The 20251-nt window shown below is 52.8% G+C and overlaps 1 protein-coding gene across 1 annotated transcript; it reads left to right on the top strand.

Moving 5' to 3' along the window:
• Positions 1–2239: 2239 nt before the first annotated feature.
• Positions 2240–9377, top strand: LOC146764620 (uncharacterized). The gene is made up of 6 exons (XM_085564061.1): positions 2240–2297; positions 3893–4067; positions 6742–6815; positions 6926–7707; positions 7739–7828; positions 9369–9377. The coding sequence occupies exons 1-6, from the start codon at positions 2240–2242 to the stop codon at positions 9375–9377; spliced, it is 1188 nt and encodes a 395-aa protein (XP_085420187.1).
• The last annotated feature ends 10874 nt before the right edge of the window (positions 9378–20251 follow it).

Below are 20251 nucleotides of genomic sequence, written 5' to 3'. Positions count from 1 at the left end.
GCCTTACTGATCCCCTGTCAGTTCCCAGTTCCCTGAGGCAGAAGGGGATCCCAGCACACCATGGACATGGGGCTGATCTGTGCTCCCTTCTAGATTGGGATCATGACTTGGGTGATTTGGAAATGCTGGTAAATGACGACTTCAAGACCTTTCCAGATGCTGAAGGCAAGTTCTCAATGTACCTTTCCTGACAGAATAATCAGTGTCAATCTGGCAAGAGCTCCCTTCTGTCCTAAGTTCCTCTGAAGGTTGATGGATTCAGGAAAATTTGCCCTGCTCCTTTCTCAAGCCCTCAGTGATCCCACAGGATTGCTGTCAGTAGGAGGAAGGAGCATTTAGCTGTCCATCTTCCTCCTGTGTGCAATGCCAGAGTGTCCTTCTGTGTGCTCTGTGCAGCCCCAGAGAAGAGCAGAGAGGGAAGGGGCCGGGCCCAGGGCTGTGCCCCGGGGCTGAGCCTTGGGTGCAGCCTGAGGATCTCCTGCAGCACCACGGGAGCTGTTCTGTCCTGCCTTTCTTTGCAGAGGAACCTGTTGGTGAAGGTGGTGCAGCTTCCCAACCCATCCCCATTACTGAGCCTCTGGGAGATGGTGAGGGTAGGTCAAGGCCTTTCCCCTGCGAGAGCTGCCAGCTCAGAGCCCAAAGCTCGGCCAGGGGGGCATCGCTGCAGGTGCCAGGACAGAACCACACACGTGTGTGCCCTGGCCCTGGGCCATCCCCTCACCGCTCCTGGGGCTCAGTGCTGCCCGTGCAGATCTGCAGCGATGACAGAAGCTCCTGTGGCTGTTGAGTTACAGGTGTGGCTACAGGGAGGACTTCTCTAGCTCCTTTTATGGATACTGTCCACAACCCCAGCTCCCATCGCAGGGGTGAGTAGTGTGTCTCTGCTGACTCCACAGGCTGAGCACTGGTTTTGTGGGATCCATTGAGAAATGGAAATGTTTTGTACTAAGGTCCTCCAACAGGGAACATAAAAGCTCCAGGATACAAGAAGCACCATGAGCCATCTGAAAACATGAGGCAAATGCTGAAGGAAATGGAACAGGCAGGACAAGGTGGGTGATTTCTCTCAGGCTTCCCCTGGGACTCAGCAGCCAGGAGCGTTCCCTGCACATCTGGACAGGCTGTGCCCGACACAGCTGGAAAAGATTCATGGCAGCCTCACTGCCCCGCTGCTGCTCTCATGGCCTGCAGGGCTGTTTCCCAGCCTGGGCTGGCTGCAGCTTCTCCCCAGCCTCTGCAGGAAGGCATTTGGCACCAGCTGACAGGGAGCCCAAACTGCAGCATGGGCCTGACATGCCCTGCAATTTCCCAATCTCTGGGTTGATCAGAAAGGGCACCTGTTTGGAGAGCAGAGAGCTGTGGCCACCCAAATAATTTTTAGAGATTTCCTAATTCTTAACCATTACTTTGACATTCACTGCCTCCTGAAGATGCCACCTTCCTACTGGTGAACAGCCCCACCTGATCCAGCTGTCCCTTTTCCTTCCTCTAGAAATGGAAGGAGAGGCTGTGCTGAAGGCTGAGTTTCCCAGAGGAAGCAGTGGCTCATTGGCAGCCTCTGCTGCAGGAAGGGAGGCGCTGCCAGGCACAGTCACAGGAGGTAATTGCTGTGCCTCTGGGCCTGAGCCCTGCTGAGCCTTGAGCTGCCCTCTCTGCTACTTGGCAGAGTGGGCACAGCCCGGACAAGGCTGGCACAGCCCAGAGGAATTGTTATGCTCAGGGCACTCAGGGTACTGAGCAGTCCTGCTGGGGTCCCTCCATGGGAGACACATCCCGAAACCTGGGAGTGACTGCACGGGGTGCCCATGGTGGGGAAAGGGCAGAGGGGGAGAGGAAGGCCTGGGTATGAGCCCTCGGGCTGGAGGAGCAGTTGCAACAGAGGGAGGGAGAGAGGGAGTGCAGGAGGGAAGGAATGGTTCTGGCACTACTTGCTGCACTTATCCCCAGGACTTTGGGGATGTTTCCCTCTGTGGGAGGGAGAGGGCCCCATGGCCCTTGGGGTACTCATGCCACCCCTCCCAGGGATGTTGCACAGGGCCTGAAAAGAGAATGGAGAGTGGCCAGGAGCCAGCCCTGAGTGCCCCAGACCCCTGTGCAGCTTTGGCTGTGCCTTTTCACATCTGGATCCAATGGCCTTACCTGAACCCCTTGCAGTGCCCAGTTCCCACAGGCAGAGAGGGATCCCAGCACATCAGGAACTGGTTCTGGTCTTTGCTCCCTTCTAGATTGGTATCATAAGATGGCTTATATGGAAAATCTGGTGAATGATGGTTTGGAGAATCTAGATCGTGGTGGAGGCAAGTACTCCGTGTGTCTTTCCTAAAAGAATAATCAATGTCATTCTGACAAGAGCTCACTCATGATCCATTTACCTGAACATTATCTCAGGGCTGAAAGATTCTGGAAAACTTGCCCTGCTCCCTTCTAGAGCCCAACAGTGATTCCACAGTATCACTGTCAGTGGGAGGAAGGAGCATTTAGCTGCCCATCTTCCATCCATGTGCAATGCCAGTGAGTCCTTCTGTGTGCTCTGTGCAGCCCCAGAGAAGAGCAGAGAGGGAAGGGGCCGGGCCCAGGGCTGTGCCCCGGGGCTGAGCCTTTCACAGCTCCTTTGCTGGCCTCTGGGAGCCTGAGCTGCTCCTGCTGCTGCTGCCAAGCCCTGGCCTCGGCTGGTGCTGGGTTTAGAGCTGCTGGCAGCTCCAGGGAGTCCTTTCTCCCCTGACTGCCCCGCAAGGAGCTCCTTCCTTCCCAGTGCGGGGCCACCGCAGGCTCGTGGTCCCCCTGCCCCTGCTCCTGAGTGGAAGGCAGAGCTGAGGGAATGCCTTGGAGGGCACCAATCACCCAGGGCCACTCACTGCCACTCCAACCTGAGGGAGACGTGCCACACCTTTCTGTTAAGGTCCTGCTAGAGAGAAGAACCAAGGCAGAGGAGACAGGAAATCCCTGGAGGCTGCCAAACATCTGGACCAAATGCTGAGTGATCTGGAGAGACAGCGTGGTGGGTGCATTTCCCTCCCCCTTCCCCTGGGACTCAGCAGCCAGGGGTGTTCCCTGCACATCTGGACAGGCTGTGCCTGGCACAGTGGGAAGGGATCCATGGCAGCCTCGCTGCCCTGCTGCTGCTCTCATGGCCTGCAGGGCTGTTTCCCAGCCTGGGCTGGCTGCAGCTTCTCCCCAGCCTCTGCAGGAAGGCATTTGGCACCAGCTGACAGGGAGCCCATACTGCACCATGGCCCATGCACACCCTGACATCCCCTGCAATTTCCTGGTCTCCAGGCAGATAAGGAGGGGTGGTGTTTTGGAGAAGGGAAGGTTCATTCTAATCCCAAAAGTTCATCTGATTTCCTGATCATTCTCCATGACTTTGACCAGTACTGAGTCATGAAGATGGCACCTCCCAGTTGGGGAACAGTCCCATCTCATCCAGCTGTGCCTTTTCTTTCTCAAGCCATGAAGCAAAAGTCTGTACAGATGGTGGCTGTTCCAGAAAGAAGCAGTGGCCTAGTGCCAGCCTTTACTGCAGGAGGGCAGGCAGTTCCAGGCACTGGCACAGGAGGTAATTGCTCCAGTGTGTCCTGACAGGGCCTGACTCTGTCCCCTGGGGCTGGGGGAGCTGTCTCAGGGCAGGGAGGGCCAGGGCTGGCAGGGGCTGCTCAGAGATGGGTTTGGCCCCTGTCCCTCCAAGCAGCGACGGCCCAAGCAGCTGCGCTGGCCCCGGGCTCTCCTGCCAGCCTGCAGGGCTTTGTTGGGTGGCACAGCCTGTGCCAAGGGGCAGCAAGGTGCCTGCAGGCCCCAGCTCTGGGCAAACAGAGAACGTCCTGGCCGTATCCACCGTGCTGCCAGCTCAGCAGTGCAGCACAGCGCGGGCTCACGCTCCCCATTGCTCCCACAGAAATGCTTGGCAAGTCCAGTACAGATGCTCTGAATCCACCGAGCACGCCAAGAGTTTTCTGCCCCCCGGATGTGCGCAGGTCCTGCATGATAGGCACGGTGGTGACACTGTTCACTGTGCCACTTTCTGTGGTCCTGTGCTATGTCGGGTTCCGCTGGTGGAAGGAACAGAAACCGTAAGTTGCTGCGGATTTGTACCCTCCAGTATCTTCAAAGGCTGCTGATAGGGAAGATTCCCAGTCATGCTGCAGTGGAGTTGTGGCCAGTCCATGGCTGTGCAAAGAACTCTTCTGAGGGTTCTGCTGCTGCCCAGTGCTTCCCTTGGCCTCTTCATTGCTGGGCCTTGTCCTGGGGGGCCGCTGGGGCTGCAGCCAGTGCTGGCTCCCCCTGAGGCTGCCTGGCCAGGAGCAGCCCCAGGGGCACAGGGCAGAGGCACAGCAAGGTGGGGAGGAGAAAGAGCGGGGACGAGATGGCCCCTGAAAGGCAGAGGCGCTCTGGGGCCCGCTCCTGGCCAGGGAGCCTGCCCAGAGCCGTCCCCTGCTCGCCGGGGCCTCGAGGGGCAGCTGTCCAGCTGGGCCAAGGTGTGCCAGCCGCTCCAGCCGTGCTGGGGAGCCTTGCCAGCTCTGGGCCCTGCTGTGCAGGAGGGTCCCTGTGTGCCTCTGGCAGCTGGGGCCTCAGCCACTGCTCTCTCCACAGCAGCGCTGCCGCAGCTCCAGCATCCCGGCCGAGAAGGCGTGACTCCCCCTCGCCCCCAGGGAGCCCAGAGAGCGACGGGTCTGGCAGCTCTCAGACATCGCCTCAGCAGCAGCAGCTGCCCAAGAAAGCAGAGCCCCAGCGCTCCGTGCCTCCCCCACGGCCCCCCAGACCGGTTGTGATGCAGAAGCTTCCTGAGATCCCCCCACCTCCTCCCCTCCCGAGCCACCCGCCCTGGTCCATCTAGGACTGGATGTGGGCCAGCCACGGCAGGGCACGGGCCACCAACAGCTTGGGGCACCTGCTCTCCTTTACAAATAACACACCTTACCCATGGACAACAGCCAGAGTCACTTTTCATATTGTTCTACCTTCAACAGGAAGGGCTGACGATTCTTCCCTGTTCTGTTTAATCCTTTACCTCTTAGATTTCATACAGTTGGCTGCTGGCTGTATCTCTTAAAGACTTTATTAGCACTGCATGTACCCCACCTATCAGGGGAAAAAAAATAAAAAAATTTATTCAGTTTAGACTTCGTTTTTAGTGTGGTTGGGCCACTCACATTTTGAGCAATTAATTTTCCATAGTACTTCTTCCCTTTTCCTTACTATTCATAAAAAGTTCATCTGGACTTAAAAGGCACCAGAATTACTGAGATTTCCCTCAATGCCCAGAGGGGAATCTAGCATAAAATATTCTCCCTGTGTACTGCACAACAAGAAATATTCAGAGGAAAATACAGTGGCAGTTGAGGCTTGTGGAACTCCCAGAATACTGAGCCTGCAGAGGAGGCAAACAGCCCTGGCCTTGGTTGAGGGGACTTCTCCTCACAGATTCCTCTGAGAATGTGGCACTCCAGGAGGGGAAAGCTTTTAAACCTTTGCCTTACCTTCCTCCTGTGCTAAAATGTAAGGCTCTTCCTGAGAAAAAACTGAGCTACAAACAATTCTTCATTCCTCAACAAAGCTACTCAGGTTCTGGATTTATCTTAAAAGAGCAAAACCAAATGGGGTCAGAAATTTCTCATCAAAGCCTGTTTGCAGAGAAACCCCACCATATGAAACAAAATATTTATTAGCATCAGTTCACTCAAAAGAAACCCAGCCCTGGATTGAGCAGCACTTTAAATGAACTTGAATTCACTTTCCTCACATATCAGCAGGTTTGGTTTGCTTTTTTTTGTCCTAGAGAGAATATTCAAACAGGACTCCTTGGATGGTCCCCAAACCTGGCTCCTCATGATGCCTTGCCTGCCTGTTAGCAGTACCTGGCTTTGCCACCCTGGTCATGGTAGCGGGGCATGGCTGCTGCCACGGTCCCCTCTGGTGCCACAGTCCCCTCTGGTGCCCGTGAAATAAGAGATTTTCCAGAGATCACTTGAGCTAACAAAATGAATGTATCAAAAATGAATGTATCATATTTGTAGAATCATTTGTTGAATTTTAAGAAACCTCTGCCATGGCACAAAAGGCATAGGAAAGAGAGAAAAAAAAAAAACAAAACCAAAAACTTTATGCTTCTTGCAAAAAGACAAATACCAGAGAAGACCAGGAATGCAAAGAACTCAGATAAGGAGGCCCCTCTGTCAAGGATGATGGACTTATCCAGATAACAGAGCAGAAGGCCAAAAGCGCATGCACAGAGGAGAAGAGTTCAAAATTTCAATGCAGAGGAAGGCTATGGTTTCAGCCTCAAAAGACCACCAGAGACCTCCGTAAAGACCACCACAAACAACCATGCATGCCCAGAAGGGTGTGGACCTATTTAGCATGAGAGGCAAAGACAGGCGGGGCCACGGGTTGAATATGCATAGAAAAGTTGTGTAATGTATTGCATATGGAACACCTTTGTGAATAAAATTGTGGGACAAACTCCAGCTCGGGGCAAAAGGTTTTGGAGAGCTATCTCACTTGTGCCGAGCGCTGTCATACATACCCACTTCATAACTACATCGAGTTGTGGAGTCTATTTATTTATTCTGTGTATTGCTTCACCTGTCCTGGCTTGTGGCATGTCTTTGCTGGTGGAGGATCCCTGCTTGTGCTGCTGCCTGTGTTCAACAAGGCCGGTCCTACTCGCCAGCCAAAGAGAGACTAAAGTCACTGCTTTGGGCAGCTCCTTTGAGCGAGTTTAACGCTTACTCATCTCTATGCCAGACCCCTGAAAAGCCACACAGCAACACATAAAGTCAGCTTATCGACAGAGATGAGCAGGTCTGAGCGAACAGAAGGTCGGCTTTCAAGCACATTGGGCTTTTAATTTAGCAGAAGCATTCACTCGTTCACGAGCCTTACTTGCCCAAGTGGATTGTGCGATGCTGCTGTCTTGCTCGCATTCAAGAGGAAACAGAGGGGAGAAAGGAGTTAAGAAATGAGAGACGCACCTGGGGCGCAGGCTCGGCAGCCAGACGGAGCAGGGCGGCACCGGGCCGCTTTGCCGGAATCCCTTTTGGTGCCGGACAAAGGCGGACGCTGCTCGGCGAGCGGCGCTGGAGTGGCAGCGGCCCCGCCCCGCCCGTCCCGCCCCGCCGCGGGCCGGGGCCGAGCGCTCGGCCGGGCGGGCGCTCGGGATGCTCGGGCAGCGCCGCGGGCCGGGCGGGCGCGATGGAGCCGCCGGAGGGCTGGGACCCCTACGGGCGGCCGGCCCGGCGCACGCAGTGGCTGGTCAGCGCCCTCGCCTCCCACTACGGGCTGGAGCGCGGCGTGGAGAACGAGATCGCCGTGCTGGCCACCGGCCTGGACCGCTACCTGCAGGAGATCTTGCAGCGCCTGGGCTGCGCCGGGGCGGGCCGCATCCCCGGCGAGGACTGCCGCACGCTGTGCCGGGTGCTGGGGCTGGAGGAGGCGGCGGAGCCCGAGGAGTGCGCAGGGCTGTGGGACGGGCTCTCGGCCGAGCTCACCTTCTGCCAGTTCCACGCGCGGCTCTGCGGCCACTTCAGCACCTGCGCGGGGCCGCGGCTGCTGCCGGGCCGGGAGAGTGAGCACATCGAGACCCAGATCCGCCTGCGCAGCCCCCGCCGCCGCCGCCGCTGCCGCGCCGACCCCGCCGGCCGCGGAGCCGCGGGCAGCGCCGAGCGGCGGCCGCCGGGGCCCCGCTGCCGAGAGCGCTGCGAGGAGATGGTGGCGCTGGAACGGCCGAGGAGCGCATGGCCAGGCTGCGGGAGGAGAACGGCACCTGCGGGAGCTGCTGGAGCACATGCGCGCCGCCCTGCAGAGCAGCGGGGCGCGGTGCATGGCGCTGCAGGTGAGTCCGGGCCGGCTTCTGCACCGGCCTCCCGGGGGCGGCTCGGCCGGGCCCGAATGCTGCAGGAGAGATGCTGCTCTCGGAAAGTCAGTGTTTGTCAGCCCTCCACTGCCGGACCGAGACCGCAGTTGCTCGTTCAGCCTCGGCATTAACTTGTTTTTGCAAAGTTGAGTTACAGGGAGGCTTTAAGGAGCAAGGTATGGCACCGGTGTGCCATTAACTATAGTTGTGGTTAGCACTCTGTTTAAAGTGTAGGGGAGCTCAGCTAAACAAACCCACCTGTACAATGCTGCTGCTTCTTCTACTGCACGTGCAGTCAGGATGTGCTGATAGCATATGCTGGATGTGCACCACCACAGGGTTTTTCCTGAAGTAAGAACTTTTGGATTCTTACCTGCACAAGCAGATGCAGTTTCTCAGTCAGAAGTGCCTATAAGAAATATTAGAAGGATGTTTTCTTCAGAGTGTGTGTTACAAGAGTTCAGAGTTGGAGCCAGTTCTGCAGGCAGACTGATGAACAGTCTGGGGCTCCTCTGCAGAGTCCTATTAATTCCGGGGCTGGCTTCTGCTGGTTCTGCTGTCCTGGCTCGAGTGACACACTTAACAGCAGTTCCATTACTCTGGCATGAAATAGTGTGGAACAGGCAGAGCAGGGAAGGGCAGCGTGGACCAATTGTTCTGGCAGCTCTGACCAGGTGTGACCAGGTCTGATTTGATACTCACACAGCACTCACAGAACCCTGCTCCACCTGTGACACTTCCACTTGCAGTAGATGACTGTTCTCTTCACAATGTCCAGTAAGGCAGGTCAAAGATACTTTCACCATTTGCATCTAAAAAAGGGAAAGGAAATCAGCAGCAGCCATGAAGTCACCAGTCTGAGGTCCCAGGAAGAATGAAAACTACAAAGAGGAGAGCCCCAGAACACCCCCCGCTGCTCCATGCTCTCTTCTGAACACAATTTCATTGGAAATCTTGTGGAGTTGCGGTTTTATATGTTTTATTACATCTTTATTCTGTCATGGTTTGTTCCAGTATACCCCCATACTGTATTGGTTTCTCCCTGAGTTTTCCCGCCTTTCCCCAAGTGTCGGTTTCCCTGGAAGGTGCCGAGTCAGTCCCCTGCCCTTTCCCAAGTGCCTTGCCTGTCACTCGGTGCCCCTTCCCCTACCTCTGGAAACTTCCATCCAGGGCACCGAGTGATTGGATGAGGTCCTGGGACTCCTCCCCTCTCTTTCCCTCACTGGATCCCCCAGATGTCAATCCCCACAGAGTCACTCCTGTCTGTTCCCCACTGGCTGATCGGCCCCCCTCCCTCTCCCTATGGAACATGTTGCCAGCACCCCCGAGTTGCACTTGTTGGCTGGCCCCCTCCGGTGCTGTTGGATCCACAGGACCTCCATAAACATGCCCCCAACAAGTGCCTCTCCTCATTTCCTCGCCGTTGGAATCAGCAGCGACCTCAGGACCCACCAAGCACTCTCCAAAGCCCCGCCGGGTACAGTGGAGGGTGCTTCCACTCGCCCTACTCGCCCCGCAGGAGAGCTAGCCGGGACTGAGGACAGTGCTCTGGGGCGGGGCTGTGGCAATTTGGCGCCTGCCGGGGGGCCAGAAGACAGCCTGACCCCACGGCAGAGGACCCTCGGAGTCCAGGAGACCCGTGGATTTATCCTTTCGGCCGTCAAATTACCCCGGTGGGAGCAGACCCACGTTTTAGTGGGCGGCACTCCCGGAGAAGGCACCGGCAGCTCCAGTCGGCACTGTAAGAGAAGGGTGACCTTTTTGTTCGATGCAGCTGCAGATAGTAATTTGTTTCAAAGAAGTTTGTTTTTACAGCGGTAATAGGCAACAGGCTGTGAATTGCTGATAATACGGATTCCTAACCTTTTACAGCGGTAGTAGGCAATAGGCTTTGCAGTGCTTAACTGATAACATGCATTTCTAAGATAACACGTATACTTGAGACTGTGAGAATCCCCAGATCAAAGGACACCTGTGAGGAAGACAACCAGCCTTCATCCCACGACCACCAGGAGGCAGAAAATGACCACCTAGCAACAGAATGCGACTGCGCAGAAGAAACGAGTGAACTAAGGAAGGAGATAAGAAGAGCGAGCTAGGGGATCACAGGGCGGCAGTTTGGCGGAGCGGTTGCTCCCCTCTGTCGCCACAGCGCTGCTTTTTGCTTTGCTCTCATATACTCTCTTAAATGAATTAAATAAATTCTGTTAATCGGATCAGATGGCCTCTTGTGCTCACTCATAACAATTTGGTGCCGTGACTCGGATCGTGGATTTGGAGGACCCCTCTCTGGGAGAGGCGCCACAACTCCGCTCTTTTGAGCGGACTCAGACTGGGGGTCTTGTCCTCATCCCGACCGACGAACCCAAAAGCCTTGAGAGGAAATCAAAGAAAGGGAAGCGGGCCCAAGATACCCCTTAAATTTTGTGCACAAAGTCCCGACGAAGGCGCAGGACGCGTAAGTATAAGGGTTCCGTTCGGGCGGGGTCGGGATCCCGGAGTGTGGTGAGTGTGTAAGTTGCATGAGAGGGGAGCCGGCAGCCGGACGCCCCAAGTGAACGCGGAACCCTCAGTAGTGCGGTTCCCAAAGCCCGCGAGGGCCTGGGCCACGAACCAGGGGAAGTGATTGTGATTCTTTGATTATTTGTGTGTGTTAGAAGGCACTCCGGAGGAATGGGGCAGGGGAAGAGTAAATCCCCCTCCCCAGTGGGGGTAAAACTCCCTTCGGTTCCTAAGGACAGTCCCCTGGGATTCATGTTGACCAATTGGGAACAGTTCCCAGGAACGAGGGGAAAGGATAAAGCAAAAATGATACATTACTGTATAGAAGTGTGGGGAGGGAGGGAAGTTTCCAAAAATGCATTCTGGCCCATATTCGGGTCCTCAGAGGAATGGGTTAGACAAGCTCTAAACATCTGGGTGAGCACTAAACAACCCCCTAGCCCAGAGGAGAGTGACTATGCTAAGATCTGGGTGAGTCGACCAGAGGTGCTTGTATTCAAACTTTCCGAAAAACCTAAGGGTAAAAGAAAGGGACGACCAGAGGAACTGATAGTAGCCCCACCTCCTTATGTTCCTCCTGTACCACGAGCACCCCCTCTCCCCTCATCGGATGATGAGTCTGACTCAGATTCTGAATAGACTGGCCCAGTCACCCGGAGCAGGGCAAAAGGCAAACTGTTTCCCCTGAGGGAAATGCCCATGGGGGGGCCACAACCAGGAATAGGATTCATTTCTGTTCCCTTGAGTTCGGGAGATGTGAGAGATTTCAAGAAGGAGATGGGAAGCCTATTAGAGGATCCTTTAGGTGTGGCAGAAAGAGTGGATCAATTTTTGGGCCCCAATATATACACTTGGGAAGAACTGCAGTCCATACTGAATATCCTATTTAGGGTTGAAGAAAAGAACATGATTAGGACAGCTGGGATGCGGGTCTGGGATGCCCAGCCGGCACATGCTCAACACCCAGCTGACACTAAGTGGCCTCTTCAAAATCCTAATTGGAATAACCAAGACCAGGATCATAGGGCCAATATGCGGGACTTCCGAACCATATTAATTGATGGTATTCGGGAATCGGTCCCCAGGGGTCAAAATATCAATAAGGCATTCAATGACAGACAGAGGAAAGATGAAACACCCACTGAGTGGCTGGAGAGGCTGCGAAAGAACTTCCAATTATATTCAGGATTAAGACCGAATGATCCAATGGGGCAGGCAATATTAAAAGTGCATTTTGTATCCAAGTCTTGGGACGATATTAGAAAGAAGATACAAAAGATGGAGGATTGGCAGGATAGGGATTTGGCAGAGCTGCTGCGGGAGGCGCAGAAAGTGTACGTCCGGAGAGAGGAAGAGAGTCAGAAGAGGCAAGTTAAAATTATGGTTGCTGCGGTACGGGAAAGTAGGAGCATAGAGACAGGACAGAAGAAGTTTACTCGAGACAAAGCGGGTAACAAAGAAAAGGGGGGGGGAACGGAAGAAAAGACTTGTTATTATTGTGGCAAAAAGGGACATTTCAAGAGAGAGTGCAGAGTGCGGCTTAGTGTTGCCTTCAGGGGAAGGCAAGGCGACCTGGTTTCAAGGAACAGCACGGCAGCCCAGTCTCCCCTGGGCCACTCGGGCCAACGACACACGCAGGCACCAGTGTGGTGGACGGTCGAAAGCCTTTATTATCTTATCTCATGGGTTTAAATAGTCTTGGGGGACTCTGCTACGTCAGGGGGGGTTGGTAGGGTCTCTAGGGTTAGTCAGGAGTGGAAAACTACTGGGTTAGGTGTGGTTACATTCTTTGGGGTAAATGGATAACATGTTGCAGGGTGAGAGGGGGAAGGGGTCTTTCTTTCCGTCACATCCCGAAATCTTCCGTTCGCCTGTCCCTATCTACTACATCTCCCCCCTCCTTTTCATAAGTAACATGAGGTAGTCGTAGATATAGGCACTGGAGTGAGGTACAAACTTGTAACTTGGTAAGGAAAAAAGGGTTTTTGGTAAACCTGAGTAAATCTCGCAAGGTGAGTTTCGAAGGCTTTTGCAGCTGACTGTGTTCGCAGTTTTTGGTTTACAGCATTTGTTGCTGGCCTACAAACAGAATGTTTGCCCGTTCTAGACGGGCCTGAACAAACGAGACTAGCTTGTTCAGCAGGCATGGTCCTATGGTAACAGCTAAAAGCAGTATTGCCAGTGGACCTACTAGGGCAGAAATTAAAGTGGTGAGCCAAGGTGATTGATTGAACCAGGATTCGAACCAGCTCTGCTGGGTTTCCTTGTCTCTCTTTCTTTGAGCCAGTCTATCTCGGAGTTCTGCCATGGAGTCTTTAACGACTCCTGTATGATCTGCATAAAAGCAGCATTCCTCTTTCAAAGCTGCACACAGTCCTCCTTGTTGCATGAACAAGAGGTTCAGTCCTCGCCTATTCTGTAAAACTACTTCTGAAAGCGAAGAGACTGATTTCTCTAGATAGGAGATGGATTTCTCGATCCTCTGCAGGTCTTCATCGATGGTCATTTGCAGCTGAGAGAGTCCGTGCTGTTGGGTTGTGATGGCTGAGACACCTGTGGCTGTACCAGCTGCTCCCAGGCCGAGCAGCATTGCGATAGTTATACCTGTGATTATTTTTCTTTTGTGGAGTCTGTCAGGTTCTTCGAAAAGGTGGTACACTTCTTCATCTGAGTGGTACAGGACCCTAGGAATAATCAGAACTTGGACACAGAAGTCAATAGAGTCATTAAATTTGGCAAGGAACACACAAGGACTCACTCCGGATCGCTGGCAAACCCACATCCCAGATGCGGATGGGATTACCCACTTACTGGTTTTTCTGTTGGGCTTGACAACTTTAGTGCAGAAGTTGCCTTTCTGCTTTGCTAAAGTTGCATTGCTAAAACATTTGCCTTGTCCTGTGATTTGACTCAGGGTGATTCTTCTGCGGGGAGTGTCCCATCTGCACTGGTGGGGGGCACTGGCTGTGGAGTAACTGAAGGGGGTGTTTAAAGCAATGCCTTCGTAGAAAGGGGGTTTAACATCATAACAAAGCCAACAGGAGTTAGTCAGGTTTGGTTTGGTTTCGTTTAGGGTTAGAAAGGTAGCTTCTAGTATATAAACACAGGGGTGTTCCACGGGCTGGTGGAGGGTTCTATGTGACCCTTTTGCAGCTCGAGGTCGACCAGTTTTAGCAAGGCTGCCATTCGAGGCTTTGACAGGGGCCACTGCTCGACCCATACGGGGTCTGGTGATTTCCAAGTCAGTTTGATTGGCAGCAGTGGGTGTACGGCAGTGGCCCTTATTATAAATTTGTAATCCTGACTCCTAACATAGCAAGGATGTCCCTTCCTATCAGGGGTGGAGAGTTTTGCAAAATGTAGGGGTGGATTGCTACTGTTTGTTCTGGTCCCTTTTTTGTATGAAGCGTTATGGCTACTAATTGGGTGCTTTTCCAAGCTCGGGACGGCCCTCCCACTCCGTTCACTGGGGGGACTTCTTTGCATTGCCAGTGTCGGGGCCACAGTGCTTGGGGAAAAATCGAGCAGTCTGCTCCTGTGTCTGCCCAAAACTGAAGCTCTATGACATGGGGGTCCTGACTGCCATAAAGGCGGCACGTCTCCCACACCTTCAGTGGCTCCTTCCCTATTTTCATGGCCAGGGCCACCCAGGGGTCCCGTTCTGGGGCGTCCCCTGCTGACCCTGCGGCACAGGCGCTGCTTGCGGCAGTAGTGGGTACGAAGGTACCGCAGGCTGTGTCGCGAAATTCGCTGGTGAGGGTACGAAGCTGGCTGCTTCCCGTGGGGGTATGGGGTATAAGGGCGCCCCGTCCCACTGGGGGTTGGCATAGATGGGCTGCCTTGCATTTGCAGCGGGAGGAGGCTGGGTGCAGCCCGCACGCCCCCTCCCTCTTCCGTTTCCCTGGGTCCGGTACCTGCATTCCTTGGCCAGATGCCCCTTCCTCCCGCAGCCCCAAACAGGCTCCTCTCGGGCGTGCTTGGGGTGGAGGCGCCGCGGCGGGCTGCCGTGCCGGCTGGGGACAGCTCAGCGCAGGCTATTTTTATTTCTCGCCAGTCGGTAAACTGGGCTGGTTTGTATTGTGGCTGCTTTTCGGTGCGGCTTAAAGCTTTACTTGGTTTTGTTTTAAATTGCATTGGCTCTATTCTCTTTGTCTCAGAGTCCCAGCCGGCTCCCGTCAGCTCTTCTGAGCTGCCGGAGCTGCTGCCGGACTCCGAGTCGGAAGTCGAATACCAGCGCACTTCCGGGGCTCGGTGCCGTTTTGTGCGGCTCCGACCCCGCTCCTCCCCCCGGGGGTGGCGCCGCTGCCGCCCCCCGGGCTCGCCCTGCCTCCTGCAGGGGTGGGTTTCTCCCTTATATGGTGGCAGCGTCAGGCGCGGCTGCCGATCGGCTCCGAGCCCTCTGCCGCTCTCCTCCTCTTTCTCCCGCACACGCGCATTAGCAAAACTCCGCACCTCTGGGCTCTTCGCGCCGAGACTGCCCGCGCCCCGCCCCTCCCCTTGGCTGCCGGCGCCATTTTCAAAGGCGTATGGAGGCGGCGTGGGCAGGATCTCCCCCCGAGCCGCGGCTCCTGCGGCTCTGGCTTCCCCCGCCAGTCCCTGCCAAAAGAACTCTGCGCGCTGCTGCACCTCCGGTACCGGGTCACTGACCGGCGGTGGCGGGGCGGATGGGGAAGCTGCGGATTTTTGGGAGGTTTCCGCGGGGGGCCCCGGGCCCCGTCCCGGGGAGGGGGGTGACGCGCCGGGCCCCCCCGGATCCCCGCTCCCGGGCGGGTCACCCTCAGGGGTAGTTTGCGTTGCCGCTCCTACCCCTAGCTTGGGTGTAACCAATAAACACGTACGCGCTGCGCTCCATGTCTCTTGCTCTTCTATTGCTCTGCGCAGGGCTTTCTCTACTTTTCCCCACGCCTTAAGGCATTTGCCGCTGCCTGAGGATTTCGTGTCCTCGGCCAGCGCGGCTGTGCATTTTTCCCATATCTCCGGATGCAAAACATCCACAGGGCGTTCAATTGCCCCAAGCTCAAGCAGCCTTGCTATAGCAAGATAAAAGTCTTTGAGCTTACACTCAATTCCCCATTGCTTATGAACCTCACTTACGACCCTGGCAATGGCATCCATGATGATCGCGGGTCCTGGGACGTCTCCCTTGCCGAGAACACGGTTTCACCGGTCTGGCCGCTGCTCTTGTCCAGGCGACACCCGCTGCCCGAGCGAATTATTCCCGGGCTTCGGCACCAGTTATGTTGCCTTCAGGGGAAGGCAAGGCGACCTGGTTTCAAGGAACAGCACGGCAGCCCAGTCTCCCCTGGGCCACTCGGGCCAACGACACACGCAGGCACCAGTGTGGTGGACGGTCGAAAGCCTTTATTATCTTATCTCATGGGTTTAAATAGTCTTGGGGGACTCTGCTACGTCAGGGGGGGTTGGTAGGGTCTCTAGGGTTAGTCAGGAGTGGAAAACTACTGGGTTAGGTGTGGTTACATTCTTTGGGGTAAATGGATAACATGTTGCAGGGTGAGAGGGGGAAGGGGTCTTTCTTTCCGTCACATCCCGAAATCTTCCGTTCGCCTGTCCCTATCTACTACACTTAGAGATGAGAAAGAATTCAAGGCCGACTAGGGGGGTCAGGGGCTCTACTTTATGGGGACCCGGAGACATCAAGAAGAGCCCTTGATAAAATTAAAGGTGGGTCCCCAAAGCCAGGAAATAGAATTCTTGGTCGATACAGGGGCGGAAAGATCTACCATTCAATTCCTGCCCCAAGGCTGTACCCTGTCAAAACAGACAGCTATGGTAGTAGGGGCAAAATGGGAACCATTTGAAGTACAAATTATTAAAGAGGTAATGGTAGAATCAGAAACTAAAATGGGGGTGGGTGACTTCTTATTAGTCCCTGAAACAGATTACAACCTATTGGGGAGAGATTTAATTGTTGAACTGGGAATTCAAATCGAAGTGGTAGAAAAGGAATTGAAAATCAGGCTTTGCCCTCTTCAATTGGAAGATGAAGAGAAAATAAATCCTGAAGTATGGTACAATCTGGGAACCGTGGGCAAATTGAATATGACTCCATTCACGGTAAAGATCAGAAACCCTGAGGTCCCGGTGAGAATAAAACAGTACCCTATTTCACTAGAGGGAAGGAAAGGATTGAAACCCGAAATTGAAAGATTACTAAATAAAGGATTATTGGAACCATGTATGTCGCCTTTTAACACCCCCATACTCCCAGTTAAAAAGGCAGACGGATCCTATCGGCTGGTGCATGACCTTAGGGAAATTAATAAGCGAACCGTGGCTCGGTTCCCAGTAGTGGCAAACCCCCATACCCTTTTGAGTAAATTAGGACCTGAAAACGAGTGGTATAGTGTCATAGACCTGAAAGATGCCTTTTGGGCCTGCCCTCTGGACGAATCCAGTCGAGATTATTTTGCCTTTGAATGGGAAGACCCTGACACGGGGAGGCGACAGCAACTCAGGTGGGCGGTATTACCTCAAGGATTTACGGAATCTCCCAATTTATTCGGGCAAGCCCTAGAACAAATTTTGCAAGATTATAAAACAGACCCAGAGGTAAAGCTAGTTCAGTATGTGGATGATTTGTTAATAGCAGGTAAAGAAGAAGACAAAGTCCGGAAAGAAAGTATCAAACTATTAAATTTCCTGGGACTGAAATGATTAAAAGTTTCTAAAGCAAAACTACAATTTGTAGAAGAGGAAGTTAGATACCTGGGACATTATTTGAAAAAGGGAGAAAAGAAAATTGATCCAGATAGAGTAGAAGCAATCCTACCCCTGCCTTTACCGCAAAATAAACGACAAATTCGTCAGATATTAGGACTTACAGGGTATTGTAGGCAGTGGATCAAAAACTATAGCGGGAAGGCAAGATTTCTGTATCAAAAAATTACCCAAGATGGGCACCTTAAGTGGACAGAAGAGGAAAAATCTAAATTCCAAGAATTAAAAGAAACTCTGGTCCATGCTCCAGTCCTAAGCCTCCCAGATTTAAAGAGGCCCTTCTTTTTATTTGTCAATATTACAGATGGGGTAACTTATGGAGTACTTACCCAGGACTGGGCGGGGAAAAAGAAACCTATTGCATATCTATCTAAAATTCTAGACCCTGTAAGTAGGGCATGGCCGGGCTGTTTACAAATAATTGCAGGCTGTGCAGAGTTAGTAGAAGAAACAAGGAAAATCACCTTTAATGCCACTCTGAAGGTGTTAACTCCACATAACATACGGAGTGTGATGCAGCAAAAAGCAGACAAATGGATATCTGATGCCAGGCTCCTAAAGTCTGAGGGGATTCTATTAGAAACCCCTAATTTCACTTTAGAAACCACCTCATTACAAAATCCAGCCTCCTTCCTCTTCGGAGAGCCAGAGACTGACCCACTGACTCACGACTGTGTGATCACTATAGAGGAGCAAACTAAAATTAGATCTGACTTGGAAGAAGAGGAGTTAGAGACTGGAGAAAAGCTGTTTGTAGATGGATCATCCAGAATAGTAGAGGGCCAAAGAAAATCAGGGTATGCCATAGTAGGGGGACCTGACCTGGAAGTAATTGAGTCCGGAGCCCTAGACAAAACATGGTCAGCCCAAGCCTGTGAAATATACGCCATCCTAAGAGCCTTGGAATTATTAAAGGGAAAAGAGGGAACCATTTATACAGACTCTAAATATGGGTATGGGGTAGTACATACATTTGGAAAATTATGGGAGGAAAGGGGCCTTGTGAATTCACAAGGAAAGAACCTGGTGCATCAGAGATTAATAGTAGCCCTCCTGAAGGCCTTGAGAGGCCCTGCAAAGATAGCTGTAGTTCATTTAAAAGGGCATCAGCGGGGAATGGATTACCGGAGTAGGGGTAACAACGCGGCAGACCATGAAGCGAAGAAGACTGCAATTATCGAGGCACTGACCTTGAGCGAGAGAGCCAGGAGGGATCCTACAGATACCCCAGAGAATCCTGGGTTAACCACCCAGGAGAAATTTGTATTTACTGTAGAAGAGCGGGAGAAACTTGCAAAATTGGGGATAAAAGAAGAATCGGGGAAGTGGCTGTTAACAGATGGGAGGGAGGTTCTGCCTAGGGCCATAGCCCAGCAAATGCTTAATAAATTACACCAGAAAACACACTGGGGCGCTCAAGGGCTGGTAGACCACTTTGCCACCCATTATATGACTGTGGGTCTCCATGATCTAACAAAAAGTATTACTAAGGGTTGCCCAACCTGTTTACGTGTAAATAAGGAAGAATTTAAGGAAGCCACCCTTGGGAGGGAGACCCGTGGCAAAGAGGCCTTTTACAAATTTACAGGTAGACTTTACAGAGCTTCCCAAAGTGGGGAGGATAAAATATCTTTTAGTTATAATAGATCATCTAACACATTATGTGGAAGCAATCCCCACCGCTAGGGAGACAGCCCGAACGGTGACAAAGGCCCTGCTAGAAGAAATAATACCCAGGTATGGGGTCCCAGAAACAATAGACTCCGATAAAGGCCCCCACTTCACTTCAAAAATAACACAGCTGCTGGCAGAAGCCCTGGGCATAAAATGGGAACAACATACTCCCTGGCACCCCCAGAGTTCCGGGAGGGTGGAAAGAATGAATGGAGAAATTAAGAAACAACTCACTAAATTGGTACTAGAAACTAAGTTATCTTGGATAAAATGTCTGCCACTAGCATTATTAAATATTCGGACTCAACCATGATCAGACATAGGGCTTTCCCCATTTGAAATGTTATATGGGATGCCCTACTCCCTAGAAAAAGTTCAATCTAATCCTAATATCACTGACCAAAGTATTAGCAAATATTTAACTGTTTTAATGAAATACAAGAAACAGTTATGGGAAAAGGGGATGTGGGCCCAAAGACCACCACTAGATCTTGTATTACACCAGGTACAACCCGGCGACTGGGTTCTCATCTGAAGCTGGAAGGAAGATTCAATCAGGTGGGACGGACCATATCTGGTTTTAATCACCACTGATTCCGCAGTTCGTACGGCAGAAAAGGGATGGACCCATGCTAGCAGAATAAAGGGGCCAGTGGACCCGACTCGATTTCATGCAACTTCCAGAGAGACGAGCTGGAAGACTGATGGGAAGCCGGGAGATTTGAAGCTAACAGTAAAGAGAACCCTCAAGTAATCTTAATGGACACTGCCAGTTCCGGGGACATTTGGGTCGGGAATGACTGGGGATTGCAAACACAACTGATAGGAGAAACAAAGCCCCCAGGATACTGTAAGCATTTAGAAGACTTAGCTCAGCAGCCCTATTATCGGCCCATCCGACTCGAAAGGGAGCAGAGACCTTGGGAAGGGGAGGGTCATGCCGAGCATGAAGATATTAGAATAAAATGTAGCTGGTTAGATTGTAATTGTTTCCCTTTTGCTTGCTTTTCTTGTAAAATTTGTAAAGGGCTGTGGTGGGCTCACTGTAGAAAGGGGAGGGCTCCAAAAAGTGTGTGTCAGCGCTGCTGGCTAGAACAACGCAAGTTGACCTCTGAAATATTGAATTATAAGGTCGCCACTCGGGAATTGACTAAAGAATCTCTCGAGTGGTGGGAAATTTTTGTGAAGGGAATAAATCCTGAATTCCATTGCTACCACTCCAACGAGCTTTCAAGTCCATTTCTTACGGACATAGTCCAGGTCAAGTGTCGCAGGCTGGTCAAGGGACTGAGGTGCGACACCCCACAATTAAATGAGAAAAAGTGGAACTCCCGGAGGTCAAAGTAGGAGAGAGGAAATAATCCCGCCCCTGAAGAATATCTCTGCTGTCAAGAAGATGGCCTACCCTGTAGCTTGTAGCAACCAAGTTGACAGGAGAGACAGAGAGATATCTAGTGGGGATGAGGGACCCTCCCAAATCGTAAGAAA

Source organism: Lonchura striata, chromosome 32 (assembly GCF_050655825.1).
Source record: "Lonchura striata isolate lonStrDom1 chromosome 32, ASM5065582v1, whole genome shotgun sequence".
NCBI lineage: Eukaryota > Metazoa > Chordata > Aves > Passeriformes > Estrildidae > Lonchura > Lonchura striata.
The sequence above is the reverse complement of the archived record's forward strand: the minus strand, read 5'-3'. Positions and strand labels throughout refer to the sequence as shown.

Bases quoted from the DNA above. Each gene is read 5' to 3' on its own strand.
- LOC146764620 (XM_085564061.1), top strand. From the start codon at position 2,240: ATGGCTTATATGGAAAATCTGGTGAATGATGGTTTGGAGAATCTAGAT. The intron at 4,068-6,741 runs GTAAGTTGCTGC...TCTCTATGCCAG, and splicing joins TGGTGGAAGGAACAGAAACC to ACCCCTGAAAAGCCACACAG. The intron at 6,816-6,925 runs GTCGGCTTTCAA...CTCGCATTCAAG, and splicing joins CAGGTCTGAGCGAACAGAAG to AGGAAACAGAGGGGAGAAAG.